At 42.5% G+C, this 22,696-nt stretch overlaps 1 protein-coding gene across 2 annotated transcripts; it reads right to left on the reverse strand.

Annotated features, from left to right (window-relative positions):
- Positions 1-8,909: 8,909 nt before the first annotated feature.
- Positions 8,910-22,445, reverse strand: PROK2 (prokineticin 2). Of its 2 annotated transcripts, XM_072941710.1 has the most exons (4): positions 22,045-22,445; positions 18,561-18,686; positions 11,751-11,813; positions 8,910-10,429 (listed from the first exon to the last, which is right to left on the reverse strand). In XM_072941710.1, the coding sequence occupies exons 1-4, from the start codon at positions 22,138-22,140 to the stop codon at positions 10,325-10,327; spliced, it is 390 nt and encodes a 129-aa protein (XP_072797811.1). In that variant the 5' UTR covers positions 22,141-22,445; the 3' UTR covers positions 8,910-10,324. The 2 variants fall into 2 exon arrangements, with proteins under 2 accessions (XP_072797811.1, XP_031542163.1); XM_031686303.2 differs by lacking the exon at positions 11,751-11,813 and having other exon boundaries at positions 22,045-22,402.
- Positions 22,446-22,696: the final 251 nt, after the last annotated feature.

The following is a 22,696-nucleotide window of genomic DNA, read 5'->3' on the forward strand; positions in this document are numbered from 1 at the left end:
AGTCCAAGATGGGTAGGTCATAATAAGAGGGGGTGGCTAAATCATCTCAGGTGAAATGGCCAGCATCATTTTATTTTGTCTGTAAAAGTCATTCAGTCTATGCAGACAGTCTCAAATTTGGAAAATATGAGTAACTCTTAGTTTTAGCCTGTTTCTCCCCAGGTTATAAGACCAGGTAGACATCCATTATCAAAGGGCCATTTATCAGAAATCTCAGCTAATCTAAAGACAAAGAGGCCCAGGAAGTAAATCTCTCTTCCTCTAACCTCTCATCCACCCAAGTGATCGAAGTGCAAAAAACAGAAGTCACTGAGCCCGTATGATCTTCAGAATTCTGAGCACCTGCCGTGACACAGGAACCAAGTCATCAGGGCTAATTCCTGTGCAACTTCAGCCTTAGGCAGTAGGTCAAGGGCACAGAGATAGCCTCTGGGCTCTATGTGGCCTTGAGTTCACAGATACTTTTCCATAGGAGAATCCATAAGCCAGTGATTCTCGAATTTTAACATTAATAACAACTATCACCTTAAGTACTTGCAGGGTCCAGAGGTTCTTATTAGAAGGAGTTGGGGCGGGACCCAGGAAAGAGCATCTTCAACAAGTTCAGAAGTTGGAGGCACACTCCAGGCCTTTGCTCAAACCCGATTTACTCAGACACCACGTGTACACACTTGGTGATCTGGGTTTGTCTTGCTTTGTTCTGATTGGATGGGAGGTTTCTAATGAGAATTCGGGTGATGAGTAATGAGAAATGACAGGCAACTGTAAAGGAAAAAGAAAAGAACCAAGAGAGGCAGGGAAACAAGCCGTCCAGGGGAATTCTGTGTAGGAGCAAAATCCCCTCACACCTCAATAGTTTTTTGCCCAATGAATGTATTAACCTGTACTTTGTTAACTATATTAATAAAAAAAATCAAGAAAAAGTTAGCTGTGTTGCAGAATACTCTAGTTGTTGTACCAGGACAGGTACAATGTATTTGGGGAAGACTTCCATTAAAATTGCTCATTTTGTTTATTTGGGAAACTATTTTAGCACAATCTCTCCTCCTCCTCCCCAAGTGAGATAAATGAATTGTGTCTATACCTGAAGCAACAGAAAATAGATTGCTTGTCTATAAATCTTTGTCTGCATGTCTTAGCATGGGATTACTGGGTCTAAAATGAACATTTTTAAGTCTTTTGATACTGTTATGTCAAATTGCTTTGCAGAAAGACTTACATCTGCTTACTTTTCCACCTGGCTATGTTCTTTTTTTTTTTTTTAAATGAAGTAAGTGGGGAAGCAAATAACAAATCAATAACCACAATGATAAATAATAATCTCCATATCCACTGTTCAGCCTTGCCAAGTCTTGTCAGTCTTGCCATATTGGTCTCTACCTTTCTTTCCTTTTCTCATCTTTTCTTTTCCTTTTCCTTTCTTCCCCATTTCCTTTCCTTTCTTTCCATCTTCCCTCTCTTCTTTCTTCCCTTCCTAATTTCCCATCCTCCCTTTCCTTCCCTTTTCCTTCCTTCCTTTCTTTCTCTCTCTTTAAAAGAAAGAAAACAGGACACAGTGATTTCTGCCAAGTCTTTGGTTTCACCATCAACCATTTGTGTTCTCAAGTGCCCTGCCCCAAAGGACAGGGTCCTAGGTCCTGGGGCTGAGTCTGGATGGATCACGGGGCTGGTGAGACTGGCTCTACCCTTCACCGTCTTTCCAAGGCCCGTAGGCTCAAGTGCAAATTTCTGGTCTGCCACAGAAGCCTTTCGTGGTCCAGCCCCTCCACCAGCCTGGCTTCATCCTCCCCTAGGATTTCCATCTCTCCCTGCTCTGATTACCTTTGTATAAGCTCTCCCAGGAAAGCCCATCCCCCTTCTCTGCCTGGGAATCCCTCACCAATTCCTCTAGAGCAGAGGCAATATTCACAATATTTAATAACTGGGGTGGAATGGGCATAACTAACCTGTATAGCCCTATGCCTTGGTTTTGGTTGGACTAAGATCCCAGACTTCTGGAACCCTTCTTGGCCCAGTCACCCCCTCCTCTGGTGCATTGTGTTTATCTTCCTGAATCCTAGTGCCTGCCTGGGCTCCTGCCTCCCTCACGGGTCTCACCTCCTCCCACTTACTTCTCTGGTCTTGTGCTCCAGCCACTCCAAGTCACTGGCAGGGCCCTGAACAGATCATACTGGGTCACACCAACATGCTTTTGCATGTATTGTTCCTTGTGTCCAAAGTCCCTCACTCCCTCTTTCCCCAGCTCAACTACAGGTAAGCTTGCAGACATATGGGGTGAACTCTTAGACATACAGGGTAAACTAGCCTCTACACAGACGGGGCAACTGTCCTAGTGCAGGTCCTGCAATATTTTCAAGTGTCCAAACACAGGCATTAGATCTGATTGCTATGGTGAGCTGAGTAGCAGGCTTACTGTCTTACTGGCATTTCAGGTTGTCTGTGAGTGGAGGTGCCTGGGGTTATAAAACTCAGCAGACCCAAAATACCGTTCTCCATTCACGTGGTAGACTTGTCACTCTGTGGGACCCTCCAAGACCACTGAACTTCAGGATCTGCCTCTGTGATGGGCAAAAAAACATAATGGGAAACTCTCTCCACCCATCCACATTCTAAACCCGTATCAGTATCCTTGCACTATTTATTAGCTGTTTCTGGAGTAAAGAGAATTAAAAGCAAACTTGACCTGAGTCCAAGGGGTTCTTTATGCTTTTTCTCCAACTTGGACAAGATTTTTGGGGTCTAACCAAGCCCATGAACAGAGCCCGCTTACCCTCCCTTTTCCTTCTTTTTGAGATATTTTTGATGAGGATGTGATACTTGGAGCCACAGCAGCCATTTTGCAACCATGAGAAGAGATACTATCAACACTGCGAAAATAGCAGGTTAGAAAGATTAAAAGAGCAAACATCTATTTTAACACTGTTGAGCAGCTTACCCAAACAATCAACCTCATTATCTCTAGACTTTAGATTTCTGGTTTTGAAATAAAAACTGCTATTGCTTCAGGCACTAATATTCAAAAAGCCTGTTATTTGAAGTAACAATTAACTGCAGCAATACTTAAAATGACTCCATCCTCTCCATTCCCTTGATAGCTACGCCTGATACCCTGGAACTGCATACACAAATTCTTAAAAATTAGACTTACTTAATTCACTTTTCCCAACTATCAGGTCATTTCAGCCTGCTGTTAAGTGTTAGATCAACCTGGCTCTGGGAAAAATAATAGATTTGACTTGATTTCTTAGATTGAAATAAATCTGAAAGATGAAAAAATACTTATTACAAAGCCTGTTCTATTTAATTGCACTTTATTAACCCTGTTATCATGATCAGTGCATTTTTAAGCTTTTGAAATAGTAAAATTTAGTTAAAGGAATCTGGAAACCCACCTGAATGAATCCATCTAATTCATAGGTACTGTGACTGAGTAAGAGGCCAGTTTCTCAGTTTCTTCTGCATAGCACAGGGAACTATGTTCAATAGCTTATAATAACCTTTAATGAAAAAGAATATGAAAATGGATATATGTATGTATATGCATGACTGGGATATTGTGCTGTGCACCAGAAATTAACACATTGCAACTGACTGTACTTCAATTAAAAGAGAAGGAAAAAAAAACAAACAGCCAGTTTCTGTGTTGGGCAGTGCAGGGAACACAGGGATAAGGGAGGTCCAGCTCCCTTGCTAATGAGTTTGCAAGCTAATTGGAAAAACCTGGCAAACGTACCCCAAGCCAAAAATCAAGGCAGAATATGATATATGCCTGAAGGGAGATCTAGATAAAGAGCTCAAGATGAGGAGAGCACATATCACAGTCCATTTCCTCGAAAGGGCTCTAGGCAGCCTATCTCCAGTTGCCCAACAGAGGGAACAGGAAAAACCAGCAGACGGAACAAGATCTGTCCAGGTTCCTATCTTCCCCCTCCTGGATTCTTAGATTTTTCTTCTGACTACCCATTCTCCTTACTCTGGGCTCAATTTTCAAAATTAAGTTTTCTAAGCGAAATAAAACCACCCAATTCTCTCTTCAAAGTTTTCGGCTCCGGTTCCATGCAAATGCTCAATTGCCAGTGAGGGATGTGGTCATATTAACAGAAAAAGTTCATTATATGAGATCTTTTTGCAGCAAGAGCCAGCAAATTAAATTAGCAATGTCAGAAACGGATAGAAATCAAACAGGTAGCTCTCAAGAAGACTGCTTCCCTCTCCTCCCAAAGGAAGGGGGAGTAGCAGGCTTCCACTCCAGAAAAGGCTGCTTTGTGCTTTTGCTCCAGGGGAAAGAAGTCTTAGTAGGTAATCTTCCCACCCTGTATCCCGGTTGCAGGCATTTAAGATAAACGGCTTGAAATTTATATCTGAAAGCCTGAAGACTCGAAGCCGCTCCAAATTACATAGAGAAAACACACGCAAATGTTTTAAGTTGCAGTGTCAAGGCGTAAATGCAATTCTCTTATTTCTCAGTAACATTAGAGACAGGTAAATTAAAGCTACTACCACCTGGCTTCTAGGAGGAATAATTTAGTCATTTATAAACTAAGTTGTAAGTGGCCAGACTACTCTAGATGGAGAACATGTAAACTGGTAGGAAAATGTATATCTAAAAATAGCACCTGATACATTTATATTACCTAAATTATGCCAGTCTGTGTAGTTTTCTAGGATGGAAATCTGATTTTCTGCCAGGATGGAATATTTAAGAAGTACACACGGTTTTTTGGTTAGAACCTGTGATGGAACTTGGAAGGTGCAATAAATGGTTTCATTTTCTTGAAGATACACAGATGGGCTGTAATTTTGAAAGGCTTTGAAAAATTATTAAAGTTTCAATGCCGACTTAATACATGCTTTATTAAAATATTCTCCAGAGATCGTGAAATTTAAAATGCATGAGATGAAATTTTTCCTTGTCTTTTTTTAACATATTTTTTCCTTTTATTCCCCCATATCTTTTCCTCACATAGTTCCTAGTACTGACCAATTTGCATCGCAATATATTTAGAAGAGAAAAAAGTGGGGAATAGGAAAGAAACCCTGTCACAGGTATTCATCTGGGAGAGTGATATACTAAAGAGTATAAATGTACAGTGTGTCATTCTTTTAACCCACAGTCACGATCAGTTTAATTTGCATATCCATCTTGAGGAATTATGGGAGACCCAGAGCTATTTCTAGGATTTCATTTGCATAACTGTTCTAATCTTTTATGAGTAGGGTGACATGTGGTCTGACAAAAGATTTTATTTTAATTGGTAAGTTACTTTGTAAGTTTTCTAAAGATATTAGAATTAAACACCTTTAGATATATATTTAATTCCTGCCTCTATTGAAAGGAACACAATTATACAATAGCATGATTAGCTTTCTGCTAATGGCATGTTACTTTTCTTTTTGCTAGTAGGAAAAACAGCTTTGTTCACTGAAAGTTTGTCATTCAAAGTTTTTTCTTTTGTTTTTCTAGCACCGTGTGGTGCAATTAAAATTCACTTAAACATCATAAGAAAACGTATGGTGGTTATGAGCCTTAGTGACTTCCCGTCTCCAGAATTTCTTAATTCGTGGGTTTGAGTTTGGAATAGTGGCAGCAAGAAATGTACACATTTTCTTAGCCTCTGGATTATTATCGTTCTGGTGACCAAAGTATGTAAGTGAGTCTAACCATTTCCGGTTTGAAGACTCTTCTTCCATTTGGCTACCAATTTCTCATTAAGATATTCTTCCAAGACAGTGATAAAGATGAAAACTCCACTTTGGATGTTTTAACACTGACCGCTCTCCAGCCGCACATTCTTCTTTCCTTTTGAACCCAAGCCCGGGTGAGCCAGCCCCAGCAGGGAGGAACTCTCACCCGGGCCCTGCCTCCCGGCTACAGCAAAGACTAAAACCAACCAAACTGGCTCGCTGCTGCCACTTTGGCCTGACTTGCGCCTGCCATAGTCTCACTAGACAATCCCATGGCGTGAGTCCTGACTCTTGTCACATCCTCCCTGTGTGTGTGGCATCATTAGTCCCAACATCCAAACCAATTCTGGAAGGGGGGAGTTGACCCCACCACCTTCTGCGAGGCAACCAGTAAACTGGAACACAAAAATAAAGTTTTTAAGATCACAGAATGAAGTATTAAGTGTAACAAAATGATGCACGTTTGAAAAGAATGATTCTATTTGTACTGAGTAGGGTACAAGTGGAAATGTTTTAACAGAGCCCTGGAATCAGAGTGGCTGTTTCTCTGGGCTTTTGGGTGGCGGCTTCAGGAGGTCATTCAGTGTGACCCAGCTGGTGGGTCCACTCTACTACCTTTCCCAAGTGCCTTCTCTCTGGATCCAAAGTAGCCGGGTTCACTGCTGCCCACTATTGGAGAGGAAGGGGAGTGCAACTTACTTTTTTAAGCAAGGGAGGCAGATCACTTCTGCCCACATTCCGTTGCTAAGAACTAAGTCAGATGTCACATCTGGCTAAGGGCTGCTGGTGAATGCAGTCTCTAGACGTCTGGATGTATGGTCATGTGCCCAGTGAAAACCTCCTGAGGGAGGGGCAGGGAGAGAGAGAGAAGGAGCAGAGAGAGGAGAGAGGATGGAGGAGGGAGGAAAAAGAGAGAGAATGTGAGAATGAATGAATGAATTGTGGAAGACAACTGGAGGCTACCAATCATGCCTTCCATTCAGGGATTTTCTTCTTCCTCAACAAATCCAGGAAAATTAACAGAGAACATTAACATGAGCTGTCCAAAGGACTAATGATTGCAGACAACATTTAACTCCCCAGAACTCAATCCCATAGCTAGCAATAATTTTCTGTAAGCCTCTTACTTTAAGCAGCAAATATTTTCTTTTAAAATTTTATATGAGTAAATATTGATTCCTATGTGCACATCCTGCGCCTGAAAAATCCTGCTCCTCCACTTCAAACTCCAACTTGGGATTTCAAAAATATATCCCAAGGTGCAAATGATGCGACTGGCAAGGGATTAATTTTCAAAATATACAAACAGCTCATACACCTTAGTTAAAAAAAAAAAAGGCAACCCAATTAAGAAATGGGCAGAAGACCTAAATAGACATCTCTCCAAAGACAACATACAAATGGCCAACAAGCACATGAAAAGATGCTCAACATCACTAATTGTTAGAGAAATGCAAATCAAAACTACAGTGAGATATCACCTCATACCAGTCAGAGCCATCATTAAGAAGTCCATGAATGATAAATGCTCGAGAGGGTGTAGAGAAAAAGGAACCCTCCTACATTGTTGGTGGGAATGTAATTTGCTGCAGTCAATATGGAAAACAGTATGGAGATACCTCAAAAGACTAAAAAGAGAGTTACCATATGATCCAGAAATCCCACTCCTGAGCGTGTATCAAGAGAAACCTCTAATTCGAAAAGACACACACACCCCAATGTTCACAGCAGCACTATTTACAACAGTCAAGGCATGGAAACAACTTAATGTCCATCAACAGATGACTGGAGAAAGAAGTTGTGATACACACACACACACACACACACTATTCAGCTATACAAAAAAAAGAACGAAGTAATGCCATTCATAACAACATGGATGGATCTAGAGATTATCATACTAAGTGAAGTAAGTCAGACAGAGAAAGACAAATACCATATGATATCACTTATATGTGGAATCTTAAAAATATGATACAAATGCACTTATTTACAAAACAGAAAGAGAGTCACAGACATAGAAAACAAACTTACTGTTACCAAAGGGGAAGGGGGAAGGGGATAAATTAGGAGTTTGGGATTAACAGATACAAACTACTATATATAAAACAGATAAACAACAAGGTCCTAACATATAGCACAGGGAACTACATTCAATATCTTTTAATAACCTATAATGAAAAAGAATACATCCATGTATAACTGAATCACTATGCTGTACACCAGAAATTAACCCAACATTGCAAATCAACTAAACTTCAATTTAAAAAAAAAAAAAGGTCCATTTGAGTTTGGTCCATAGCTTCTGGCATAAGATCTAATTCTGCCTTAGAAAGGATGTAATCCATTCACATTATTTACATCAAACTAGACTGCTGACTTCGTATTTCTTGTGTAAATTCTCACTTTGCCTTACTTTTAGAAATTCTGGCCTATGAAACCCCAACTTCAGTGAGAGACCATCCTGGGGACTAGAAGAAACAGCACCACCATCCCGACAGGGCAAGACTTTCTGTGCTTTGCATAGAATTATTTAACGACTCTCCATGAAGCATGATTACAAGTTTTTTCGAAACACTTATTTGGAAAGGTGCCAACTTTGCTAATGAGTTAAAAAATAACAACCAAAGAGAACTGTGAACTCCTCAGTGAAAATAAGAACCAAGGGGAGATGTAGCAAATGGCAAAGTTCTGTTTTTCTTTGAATGGTAGTGGGTTGGTAGGTACAATTCTAAGTTTTCTATGCAGACTCCACGGTGGTTCTTTTGGCTGTGTACAAGTCGTCTATGTTTTTAGGTAGTGCTATACATAAAAGCAAAATTTTATAAAAGTTGGTTATTTGTCTTTTAACCTGGGGAAAAGTGGATGGTTGACCCAATCAAGTTTTCACCATTTATGAAAAAGGATGTGTTGAACATGATGTGAAAACAACACTGAGCAAAACTGATGTGCGTGTTACTGTCCTTGTAATTTCACTTGAGCTCTGTTTTTGTTTTCAGCAAACTCACTGAGGAATGTTTAACAGCAAACTAAACAGAAGCAAAAATTAGCCTTCTATGACCAAGTATGATACTTAGTTCCGCAAAACCCCCTACCTACATCCCTGGGACACGTTACCCGAGGGGGAAATCACACGGAATGTACAGCTGTAAGCCCTGGCTGGGTAAATGGCTACAAAGTGGACAGATGTTTCTGCAACGGTCGGCAAGGCCACTGTTACGCAGTTGAACAATTTCAGAAGTTGTTTATTTGCAATGATGAATCCATTTACAATACTTGGCGGGTTTCTCCAGGCCGGGCTCCATCAGCATCGCCGCGGGGCCGGCCCCTAGCACCCTGCCTACCCGCCCGCCATCAGCAGCCCCCTCCTATCTGCTCAATCAGCACAGTGAAACCCCACGAGTCCACTCCCGATGACAGTCAGTTTTGTATGTCATCATCTCCCTTCATGCTCCAAAACCCCACCGATTGACACGTTATTTATCGTACTACCTTAAAATTCATGCAAACACAACTTTCCTGTGTGTAAAATGAAAACGGACACACCGTTCGTGCTGGGTTACCCATTTTGGAGTCTCGACCCATTTTTGAACGTGGGCTAGACAGAAATCCGCTCGTAATAAAAACTGACAACTGTGACAAAAATAAGGATATAATATTAAAAATAAATCAAATGATATACAATACTGTCCTTATTCTGATACAGAATTTTTACACGGCAATATTGGTAAGGATACAAATGGCAGGATGTCAGGCAACGCATTACAACAGACCTTTGGGTTACAGATAAAGTTTAAATAACAACTTAATACTGATTTAAAAATGGCAACTAGTGTTATGCCAGATTAAAATCAATACTTCCTCTTCAAGTAACATTTTCTGGAACGCCTCTAACTATGAGACTTTTGTAAAAAAAAAAAAAACCTTTATAAAAAGAGAAAGAAACAAATGCAATATTGTATTGGCAGTCTCAAAAAAAAAAAATCCCGAAGGCTCAGAAGCACCCCAACCTCAACGCCACATAAGACAGGTCTGGGGTGTCTGGTCCAGTGACACATTCTTTTCACTGTTTAAGTATCAGGCAAAAAAGCTTGATTCTCATCAGTGATTCTGCCAACAAAGTAAAGAATACGGACCACCCCATTTTAAAATGCTGGAAGGTCAGGGAGGGAAATGGTGAAAGATAAAATGAAGGTCTTAAAATTCTTTGAGGAGTGAGGAGTGAGTAGAAGAGACCAAGGGGCACGTGGGCACGTGTGCATGCGGTGAGGCAGGGCGGGGGCAGAGAGTGCTGAAGGAAAAAAAAAAGTTTCTAAGACAAAACATCAAATTCCCATTCTCCTCACTTTTGTGAAGATGGGTGAGTTACTGGGGTTAGAAAAAGCCAAACCAAACCAAAACACCAACAGGGGAATGAGAACTGCTTCCATAATGCCCTGCATTTTACATTTCTATCCAAATCATAAGTCTTCTTTCAGTTCAAAAAATCATTTAGAAATCAAAGAGAGATATGTTACTTGGAAAGTTGAGGAAGCAACTGCATCTCTTTCTGGCATTTAAACAAATGTTTGGCACAATCACAAGAGACTTGATGTACATCACGTGGCTGTTCATATTTCAAGTTTCTGCCCCCAAGTGATTACTTCCGGGCTAGACAGATAAATCGGTTAAAGGAAGTCCGTAAACAGGCTAAGCCAGGCATACAGGGACACGTGTGGTGCATTCTCCGCCCCAAAAATGGAACCTAAAACCAAAAAGAAAACTGTGTCAGAGCAGGAAATTTTTCTTTTAAAAAACAATTTTTGAGCAATCTCTTTGAATAACGATAGGTAGTGTTTACTGAGTGCTAAGTATTCATCAAGCAACAGACTCAGCATTTTTTTGTTATCCTTTCCCAGCCTTACAACCTCTCTGTGAAGATGGCAAATACGCAAATTATACCCATTTTACAGATGAGAGACTGAGGCACAGAGAGATGAGTCACCTGCCCAAGGTCACATACCCAGAACTTGAAGCTTGGCTGGCAGCCGGACCTGAGAGACCACGCTCTCAACCAGCCATCTACACCGCCTTTTACTTTTTCTTATTTTAATTATTTTCAGCGCATCCCACCGCTGAAGCTCCTTGAGGAGAGCATAACGTGAGAGGCAGGTCCCCACCAATACAATCAGCAGATAAAAGCTCACCGCCAATGAGGACTCGATAAATTCACACATCTGTGCAAAGATGTGAGAAGTCGAAATTCTGGTTGGGGCAGGGGGAGGAAGTAACAAGAGGAAAATCAGGGGAGGAGGCCAGCTCGACTGGCAGAGATGGGACAGAGGAAACCCGGCCTAGGCAGAGCCGGCAGTGAAAGGTCAGCTTCATTCCAAGAGCCCTTCAGCTGATGTTTCGGAGGGCCCTGCTCACGCCTGGGTGAAGCTGGGTGGAGGAGGGTCACCTAGCAGCTGGTGCGATGGTTCTCTTTGCCGGGGACAACAGGAGCACCCTCCAACATGCATGTTTTCTGGAGGCACAGAGCAAAAACCATTCTCCCTCCCCCACGAATGGTGCCCCCTCGACAATCTGCCTGCTTGGCAAGTTATAGGGAGAAAGTTTAACCCCAGGCCTGGAGGCGGTTGGTCGATATTCAACAAAATGGGATGGCAAGCTACCCGATGCAGGGTTATGTGAGGGAGGCCAGCCATTACAGATTCACGCCTCAGGGATCCCTCTCCAGTTTACACACCACAGGGAGATGCACCCTTCCTGCTTCCCAGCTCAAACGCTTCACTCAGTACCATTCCAGTGTTGGATCTCCTGCTCTACCTAGTCCACCAAAACAGGCCTCCCCAAACCACCTTATCTGACTTTAGGAGAAAATCTGAGCTGCACCTCCCAAATGCCTTCGAAATAATTTCTTTATACATCAAACCAAAGGCTGTCTGCAGACAGTGGCAGAACCATTCTAACCTTATTTGCAGGTTGAACTGATAAAATGAATCCAAGGCTATGTAGCAATAACGGTCAAGGCTAATTATTCTGGGCCTTATCTTTGGATGCTACCATGTTCGAGTTCTTCTTACCTCCTTTTTCCTTTTTCTTCTCTTCCTCTTTCTTCTTTCCTGCCTCCCATTTCCAAAATGGTTCTGGAAGGGCCAGGGAGACGGTTGAAATCAATAAACACTAAGGGATGAAAGAGAAATGGCAGGAAGGCGGTGGGGGGACATGGGGAACAGTCAGAGCCATCCCAGATCCTTTGTCTTTTCCTAAGAGCCCGGCTGTCAAGGCTCTAACGATGTGTCTACACATGGGCACCGTGGCCGCTGGTTCCGTGCAAGACTTGTGCTAGAATGGTTCTGTCACTGTGTGTGTCAAAGGGCCCACAGGTGGCCGGCTCGTTTGTTGCCAACGAGACTACATCAGAGGAGGTGGGCGTAGCAGGGACGGCTCGGACAATTACACAGGGATCGTATGAGATGTGATAACCCCCAACCTTTACGAGCATTTCTGACCTCGAGACTCTGCGCGCCTCGTTTCACCAAGCCCCAAACTACTGCCCGAACCAGCGGTTCTCAATTTGGGCTGATTCTGCCCCAACACCCCCAGGGGACATCTGGCAATGTCCAGAGACACTTCTGTGTGTCTCAAGTCGGCGAAGGAGGCAGTACTACCGGCATCTAATGGGTAGAGGCCAAGGATTTTGCTAAACATCTTACAACTCACAGGACTGCCTCCACAGCAAAGAACTATCTGCTCTAAAACAACGGTGCCAAAGTTGAGGAAAACGAACACAGGCAGCAACATCCAGGGAAAAGGAGTCTGGAATAAGTGAACTCCAACAATGATAAGCATATACACAGAGAACACCGAGCATCTTTCTCTCATCCATTCATTCCACAGACATTTATCGAGTGTCGCCAACACATCAGGCCCTATTTCAGGTGCTGCGGATACAGCGATGAACAAAACAGGAAAGGCCTCTGCTCGTCACGAACTTAAATTCTAATGACACGTGCCCAGTAAGGTAGTTTCAGCTATGAAGCAGCGCCCTTGTGGTTTCACTCCCATGCTTTGTACATCTCGACACAACGGTCACTCTTTGGCCTGGCACGTGGGTTGTCAGCAAAAGCAGCAGACAAGAAAAATCAGGCTGGCGGCCCGCCACGGGCCAGGCTTCATAAAGGCGTCATGCGTGAATGTCACACCAAAGCCGGGGGCCGGGTTTATGCCTCGTTTTGACACAAGCTAAGTGGCTGCCTCTTGAAAAGTGGAGGAACGTGACTGACTGAGGTCGCCCAGCTAGAAAAGGAACATGTCACAGTCAGCCTCAGCTCCAGCTTCTTCCAAATATCACCAAGGCCCAGACTCCAGGCTCTTGGAAGAACAGGACTGTTACTTATGAGAGCATAGCACTCAGCCTGGTACGCAGGACGCACTCAAAGAAATGTTTGTTAAATGCCTGTCTCCCACTCCCACCCCCACCATCGGCTGTGAACTCCCCAGAAGGCAAAAGGGTGATCTTCTCAGGTCCTGGGGCTCCCCCTCAGCCTCCCTCAGCCTGAGCCCCCCAGCTACCTCCGATCAATGCCACCAAATCTGAAAGCCAAAGTTCTCACTTACGTAGGGTCCCCCTGGGGTCTAGAAGGGGCCCTGGCAATGAGTTCACAAGTCTATGTTTTTGTGAAACCTTCAAAACATCTTTTTATTACTCTTTTTCTTACGCAGGGCACCAAGATACTGTAAGAGTCAACCTAGATGTGTCCACATTGAATTTAATGGAGTGATTAGATTGACCTGCAGGCCCCCTATACTTGGATGTACTTTTCTTATTCTTATCCTTTTTCAAGATCCAGCCTGTGTTTCTCCCTCCCTCCCTGGAGCCTCTCTTCACTGGGCCAGCCTGTAGCTGTTTTCGCCTTCCTTTTTGCCTCTGAGCTCTTAACCACACAGACATGATACACTCTGCAGACACCTGTCAGGGTCGTAACTGGCCCACTCGCTTCCAGCTCTACGTCCACGGTATAACAAAGCTAGAAGGTGCCTGACAGTCACAAGTGCAGGAGAAGTGTTCCCAGAAAACGCATCTTCAGATTTACAAAGAGAGCCAGTTTTGTTACAACTTTTTCAACAGAAGTACACAGTTCAAAAAAATTCAAATGGTGTAATAATGGATACAATAAAAATGACAAGTCCCACAGTCCCACAGTTTCTGGTTTTAATAACTAAGAAGAGGGCCAGTGTATCTTAACCTGGTAAAGTTTTAAGCTGATCCTTCTAAGTTTTGGGGGGCTAGGTATATATTCACACAACGCTAAATAACACAATTATTTATCTGCTCCCCTCCTGTGAGTCTAGGGTTAACCTGGGGCTTGGGCTGATGGAGGCGGACCTGATGGGTACCTGGGCCTCCCACTGAACTGTGTCCCCAGAAAAAGTAAAGAAAAACAGGGAGCAGTGGCTCAGTCTCATTGGTTGTGTGAGCTGCACTTGGGGTGGGGGAGCTGTTGGCATGCAGGCCTTGAACTCCTGGGATTAGGAGGGCGCAAAAGATTTGCAAGAAATGACAGTGGTAATTTCTGTGGGTCGAGGGGACCCCATGCACACCCCAGCAATCATGTGTGGCAGCCACAAGCACCCTGGGCGGATGAGAGGGCAAAAGCAGCTGTGTGCTCGGGTAGCCGGTGGGAACCCGAGGACACTGCGTCCCGTGAGGCTAAGTGAAGCATTAGATGGGGGTGCTCAACCGGGGTGACCCCAGCCCCCTCCAACACTCACCTACCCCCCCCCCCCCAGGTGACACGGGGCAATGTCTGGAGACGTTTTCGGTTGTCACAGCTGGGACAGAGGTGCTACTGGCATCTAGTTGGGCAGAGGCCAGGGATGCTGCTAAACATCCCACAGTGCTCAGGGCAGCCCCACAACAGAGTTCCCCAGCCTAAGATGTCAGAAGAGCCCAGGTTGACAGACTCTGCACTGGACTAAAGCACATTTATGTTTTAGGAGTCTCTCTGCCAATCTGAACCTGTAATCATAGCCATGAAGCTGCCCTGGGAGATCAAACCGAAAGTGGCTCTTGACATCCGTGATAGGAAAGATGACAAAATTAGCATATTTTGCTTTCTTCTGTTCATCTTTTGCTAAATATTGAAGTTATGTTAGTTATAGTTTAGTTAGTATTTTTTAAATGTGATAATCTATTCTGAAATTATGTTTATAATGTTTCCTCACAGGCTGGTTCTAAAACAGGAACAGCCAATAATTTTTAAAAATCTTCCTTTTATTTTTTTTTCACACAAACAAGACCCAGGTTTTAATTTGAAAATTTTTTCTTCAGAAAAGGAAAATGTATTAGTCAAGTTTTAAGGTATAGCTAAAAAATAAAAATAAAAATAAAAATAACTAATGCTAAAAATGTTAACATAAAAATGGGACAAAAGTTTAAAACAAGATTAATTTTTGAAGGAAACATAGTTGTTTAAATCTAAAAATTTTTATAGAATATAAGCAGTAAAAGTATTAGTCACGTAATTACAAATTGCAAAGGCAATGAGTAATCAGAAGAGGATAGGAAAAGTTAATCTTTGTAAACTCCGGAAGTGTGGCTATTAATAGAAATTAGTGTTTCTTTGCTGTACAGCACGGTATTCCAAGAAGACATATGATTTAGTAATACATTCTCAATTGTTAAAAAAAAATCTACCATTGAAAATTAATACATGTTAAAACTATTATTTGCGTAAAAATGTGTTTAGAAAACATGCACCTATTCTTCTTAGGTACACTCATATTTCATTCTATTTTGAATTATCAAATGTGAAGTTTCACGCTTTAAAATTACAAAATCATAGCCTAGCAGTGACTGTAAACTCGGTAAGTTAACTGACCCATCCGAAATAAAACAGTGGCCACCAATTCCCATCTACAGGTCTCGATTTCACTCATCAAATACTGCTCACTTTTTCAAAATAAACAACTGTGATTCATGTCTAAGCCAAACTAGAACAGAAAGTTCAAATCTTAAACAGGTATAGTCCTCACCTATTCAAAGCCTTGTGTTTACAAACACTAATCCTTGAGACCACAATTGAAATTAATCCACTTTTTTTTTCAAACAAAACAAAACAAAGAGAAAACTGGGAGGAAAAAAGTAATGAACGTATCCATACAGTGTCTATCTACATTTTTATCATCTACTAATGAGCCAGAAAGTTTAAAGTGGAGTTTCACCAGGATATATTTATAACAAATTATTTACTTGAGTTGTTTTGAACAGAATATAGTTGAAAGAGACTCTGGAAGAACCAGGTTTTCACCAGGACAGGTTAAGTTCATCCAGAAACAAGTGACAACTCTGGGACTAAAAACAGGTCTTTGAAATGACCTTTGAAAATGTTTTCAAGACAGAAAAATAATCAATGTGAAAAGCGGTAACACTGCATTCTAAAAACATATTTCAAATGGGCATCGAAACAGGGGGTAAGTTCAGATCTGAGATTAAAATCTTACTACTTTTTAGTACTCCAGTTTTTTGATCACTTATTTCTCCTATGAAAGCCATAATCTGTTATTACAGACTTCGTTATTAAAACTATGATTAAAAACAAAAAAACAAAGAAACCCAGCACAGAGATGTACCTGGGTTTCTGGGAGAATGACTTTACTTTCAGAACTGACCTGGCACTAAACCTGAATGAGAAAAACTATAGGACCTGGGGAAACAGAATCTGGTTCTCTTTCCAAAACATCTCAGATTTGGAAAACTCATCGGAACTGCAGGATGAGACAAATTCCAGCTCTGAACTGTTATCCCTCATCTCAGTGAATGCCTTCCCCACACAAACCAGCTTTGGTTAATTGCACTAAAAAATATTCAAATTAAGCACAAAGACAGCTTTCACGGAAGGAGGAGAGAATGCATGTGTGGTTAGGACCACACAGACGACAGAGTCAGAAAGAAGTGAAAGCCAGAGCCTGCCCTCTGACCTACGACCCATGACCTCAGCCAGTTATGGAGCTCATAATGCTGTCATAAGTAGAATGTGACCAAAACAAACGCACTTCGCAGGCTTGTTGTATTAAATGACAACCACATACACAACATTCGGTTTCAAGTGTCTGCTACATCACGGCATTCAACAAGTGGCAACCGTTATTGCTATTTACACAAAAATAGCTCCCCAGACGCTGTCACCCTTCATGCATTTTAAGCAAAGTGGCTTCGTGATCCTGGGAACTAAAGCATGTAAGGTTATACTAAAGCTGGACGAAGACGTGATTCTTAAAGGAGAAGGCTGAGTTAACAGTAAACTTCTCAGCGACAGCCACTCAAATCACAAAAGATGACTCATGCTTGATCAGGTTGATGAAAAAAACTGAGATCAATGCCAAAGGGCCAGCCTCACCTCCCCTGGGCAGCAGTTAGGCACTGAGACAGACAACCAACGATTTAAAACCCTTTCCTGTCTCAAAATGGTCAGGAATAAAAGGTGCATATCATGCTGAAAGACACCACCGTCTCCAACAGTAAAACCCTGGGGGAGGGGCAGTGGTCTAAATGTAACAGGAAGCATTTCTCAAGGAAACCACAGGACAGCCAAATTCCGTCTTCACATGGGTCCCAACCACCAGTGTCCCCATTACAGTGCACAGGGTAAAACCCAAGCCAATTTATTTCTTTTTGTCCTTTTGAGAGAGTCAAAATATGAACTGTCATCTGTGACTGGAGTGCAGGAAAGATGTTTGGCTCTACTACAGTTTTGAACCCTAAGCCACATGTGCGGAGGGAAAAAAAAGGTAGAAGACGGAACTGAGTTTGCTTTGAAAACATTCAACCTATTCTGGGGATGAGAGTAGACGATGTGACGAGAGAACACTGCGGAGAACTGAACTTGCCTCCAACAAGCCACCAGGCCTGGGATGTAGCCCTCAGCAGCCGTGGACCTCCCGTAACCACTGGGTAAACAATGATGTGGGGCGAAGAGACCGAGGCACCCTTGACCTGGCATCCCTGGGGGATGTGGCTGGGACCACACTGCGCTTCAAACGTTTTCAACCCGAAGGGCAAGGGCTCTCCAGGCTCCACACGCTTCTCTGCTCCCTCCTGTCTGCCACCCACCCATTCCAGAAGTAACACAGACCTGCCTGGCCCTGCACACAGGGGCGCGTGCAACCCCCCGGGGGACACAACCTCTAAAGCCCCTCTCAGTCCTGCCATCGAACCGGCGGTCCTGCCGCTTCCTGTCCATGCCTTTTCAAAAGTGCTGTTTTAGGTCACTGTGACACTGAGCTGTTACATAATAAAATAAATTGGAAAGCGAAACATCATCAACCTCTAGGACTGTGAAAATGTGTCCTGTAGACAGAACCAAAACATAGGACTTTAAAATTAAGATACAACAGTAAATGTATCATGAATGATTTTCTGCAAAAAAACCAAAACACAAACTTCTTGATTTCTGCCTTTTCAGTGGGTCTGACATTAACCCTCTTTTCATGAACTTTTATACTCTGATTTCTGCAAAGACACATACATGGTATTTTATTTATATAATACATACAAATTAAATTTTATTTTTATGTATAAAAAATTTTAGGATATCTGTATATCCTAAAAAATCTTAAGCAAATATGCATGTTTCAAATTATTTTTATGAAATGTGTCTAACATTACGAGAGCCATGATATGCAAATGTTCGGTAGAAGAAGGATGGTAAAGGATACAATTCTTTACAATGAAAAGGGAGAGGAGAGAGGAGGCGGCTTTCCACCGTCATCTTCTCTGACTTCCAATTTCAAGCATGTTACCTTGCGTTTCATGTCATATAGGCCTTGCTCAGAGGTGACAGACATTGCAATATAAGAGAACTACCATGAATACAAATATATACACTAACTTTACGAGTCAGCGGATGGCAGGTGTCTCCCACTTTGCCCATTGGTGTGCAAATCCGTATGCTCTTAACCCAGATACTAACAGCACAGCACATGCCTCCACCACACTGGGGGTCCTTGTCGCAGGCCTGAAATGCAACAGACAGACAGATAAATACAGATAATGGGGAAGACTCAGGCTACAGGGATCTAAAATTAGCAGTAAAAGAAAATGTTCTCTTAATATCCAACCACTATGATGTTAATAATCACACGTATAAAAAAGAACTGTAATCTTCATTCACTTGAACATATTTACAATAAAACCTGATCGGAAGAGATTTTCCTACTTGTTGAAAAATAGCCTAAAAATAGTCCACACATTGTGAAAATTCTAAATACAAGAAGACTTAAAGAAAAAACAAAAGCAGCTCTTTTTCTAGTGTTTTATGGCTGAATTGGCTTTGAACTTGAAGAATGAGTCTCTATTAGTCTTTTACCATAAATAGCTGTTAGGAACTACATAAATCAAATCACAAGATTTTATGTCTATTAACTGCAGAATATATTGGGCCCAATTTTAAGAAGGGATTTAAATGGTCTCTAAATCTGGCATGAAATACTCCAGACCCATAAAGGCACTGATGTAAATTTTAAAAGTACAATTCATTTTCCCTTTAAATATTTGCATTTTGGTCACAAGACTCAATGTTTCTCACACCACTGACTTGATTTTCACCATTTCCTTCTGAAAGAAAGAAATTTCCTAGGTTAGAATGGACAGTCCAAGACTTTCACCTTATATTATTTTTTTTTTTTGATGAGTAACTTGCAAAAAGGAAATTACTGTACATATGTGTACATTACAAAATTAGCTGAATTATTCTATAAGATTCATCAGATTTAGAAATACACATGACAGATGCAATTATCAACAATGATTACTCAAGGCATTTGTTCCTAATATAAAAATTGTAAATATATATAATCAAAGAATCATCTTCAGAGTGATTTCCATACTTGACTAAGTAAATAATGAAGTCTAAACTTATTTACATGAAAATACATCTGAAGAACTATTGTTCTCTCCTAGAACCAACCATAAATAGGATGCTTTGTTTGAGTACTGTGCAGTAATCTGTTTTGCTAGCAATAAGGTAAAGACATCCTGTGTTACGTATGAAAGAAACTAAAAAGTCTTTAATTTAGACACAAATTTAAATGTAGATTTAATGGAAACAACTAAAACACGCCTTCAAAGTTCTTAGTTTTGGGGACAGCTATAACTTCTTGAAACATAAATATGTGGGCACACCTTCGTTTATTATTTTTCATTAAATGTGATCAATAATCTTTCTTGCTTTAGAGTTTTTTTTTTCCCCTCCATTAGAATTTTTTCCTCAGGCTATTTAAAACAGTATCTGGATGAAAACTACAATTTTCATCTTGAGGTGTATGGACATTTATAAGAAAATACCTAAACATTTCCACTTTCCAATTTTTATCTGTATGCCAGAAATCACGTGTATGTAGCCATTACATTCCATAAGTGAGTTGTTCAGTATACAATCTTTTCCAATATGGTTTTAACAAATCTATGTGGACATATAAATCAACTTTTAAATAACTACATATATTACCAAAAAAAGTAAATATTTAAGGTGAAGGTTTCGGGCAATATTTTATTTCAACAGATGCTCAAGACCAGGAATTTCAAAGTCCCACTAGCTCTTTTAATAAGACAATCAAAATCCAGCCAATATCTCTTAAAACTCAATCAATCACTTGGATGTTTAACATCCCAGAGATGATAAATTTAGATAAGTTACTGAGTTTTTCATTTGACTCCAGATGGTTCCTGTCATGGAAACATTACTACATTTCTTTATTGCCATGTTCTTTTAGAGAAATTTTTTTTCATTCTTTTTTTGTTGTTGTTGTAACACTGATTTAAAACAACAACAAAAACAACACAGAGAATTATATAGCAAGCCCAGTCTAAACTTTAACAGAAAAACAGTGTGATAAAATTTCATTTTGTAACAAAAACACTTTGGTTCTTGAAAATATTTACAAAGAATTGCATAGGTTTATATATTTTTAATTAGACAGCTGTTTCCTAATGCCCTTCATCTTGAACCCACTGCAGATCTATTCAGATAGTGTTGTCTTGTGAATGGAACAAAAAGATACTTCTATCACAAAGGAATTTTGGGCTCAGAGGATTAGGAGAAATTTAAAATGAGCCAGCAGGGGAAGAAGGAGGGCAAAAAACCTAACTAATCATGTTTCAATTCTCATGTATTAGAAAGACCTGTAAAAACTTTTTCAACCACACAGACTGGCAAAGATATTCAAATACATTTTAAAAAATCTATTCTAGTAAATATCTCAATGCTTATAATTAAATATCTATTGGCTGTAACCCAAATGTTTATTGGCTGTCACCAAAGACTGTTACAGTACAAGGACTTTTAAAAAGCTGTAAGCCTATTAACATAGAGACAATGGAGCTTAATTTTCTCAAGACAGTGCCATTTCCCTTAAATTTAAATTTTATTTCATTATGCTATGTATCATCATTTCAAACACAGAAATTTTATTTCCGCCATCTTCTGTGCACTGAGATATTTGAAATAGTTTAATGGCAGTGTAAAATAATTTCAGACCTAAAAGAGTAAAGCACTTGAACAACCAGGAAATAGTAGCGGTTTTGCATTGTTGGTGTAGAGTAGACAAGACTTTTTTTTTATTCTGTGCTGTAAACTCATCCTTCAGATCCACACAAAGAAAATTGCTGGTGGAAGCAGGAGAGAACTGAACGAGTTCCTACTTCCAAAAATTAGGACGACATCTCTCTAAACTGAAACATCTACATCGCAACCTACTCCGTTATTATGCCGAAGTGGAAAACTTTTACAGGGAGAACCTCAGGACGCTTGAAAACAAACAACCTGGACCCCAGAAGGAACGTTCATATTGCTTTTCAGAGTGCACATAACTTGGCCTCAGATCAAGTTATTCGCAAGGGTTTCTGCGGAGGCTGCATCGGGGAGCAAACTCCTTGATTACAGAATTAAGACCCGCTGCATTTGGGGGTATTCGTCTTGCCCCTTTACATTTCAGGAAGAGACCCTCAAATTTTAAGGAGACTTGAAGGTCTGAGAAAAGTGCTTGAGAAGATCCCGAAAGGAAACTTCTTTCAGCTTAAGAGAAAAACAGACCAAACAGGGAGAGAGAGGAAAGCGAGCGGGAGAAGGTGGTGATGAAGGTGGTGGGGTGAGACAGCGGTCACTTCTCCTCCTGGGCGCGCCCGAAGTCCCCGCCGCCCGCTGCTTTGCGAGCAGGGCATTCTCCAAGTGCGCCAGGGGGCGACCGGGGCAGGCGTTCCGCCCAGGACGACCCTCCCGGTGTCCCCCGCCTCCCCGTCGCGGTCCCCCTCCAGAGCGCCCACGGCGCGTGGCAGGCGCGCATCCCCGGCGTACAGGTGCGCCCGGTGCCGCTTACCCCCGTGATGACGGCGGCGTCCCCGGCGGGGGGCGTGAGTAGCAGCGGCGGCAGCAGAAGCAGGAGCAGCAACCGGGCGCAGCGCGGGCTCCTCATGGTGCCCTCGGGCCTGGGTGGCGGTTGGGGGGCCGTTAGGGGCGCGCGGGCTGGAGCGCGGAGCGCCGAGCGGCGGGCGGGCGGCTGGCGCGAGCCTGCCGGCGGTTATAAAGGCGAGCCCCGCCGTGACTCACGCCGCCGCCCGGCCGGCCGCACGCGCGGGGGCCACGGCGCGGACACCCCCCCCCCCGCGCCCAGGCAGCCCGGCCGGCGTCCCAGCCGCGCACGTGCCGCCGCGGCCCTCCGCGCCCCCGCCCCGGGCGCCACGCAGGCAGCGCCCCCCGCGCAGCGCTCCGCTCCCCGCGGGCCCCTCGCCTCCCGCCCGCCGCCGCCTTCCGCACGCGCCCGCATCGCTTCTGTGATCCGAAACACCCTCCTTTGCTGTCCTGGTTTCCCGAGCTCCACGTGCTCAGCGCCCCAAACTTGCAGCTCATTTGCTCTCCAGATGTTTCAGGAGCGCCTACTACGTGCTAGGCGCGCGGGGTGGGGGTGGGGGCTGGCTCACCGGGGCGGGGGAGTAAGGGAGGGGACAAGAGCCACTAAGTTGGTTCATTTG

Source organism: Vicugna pacos, chromosome 17 (assembly GCF_048564905.1).
Source record: "Vicugna pacos chromosome 17, VicPac4, whole genome shotgun sequence".
In the NCBI taxonomy this organism is placed as follows: Eukaryota; Metazoa; Chordata; class Mammalia; order Artiodactyla; family Camelidae; genus Vicugna; species Vicugna pacos.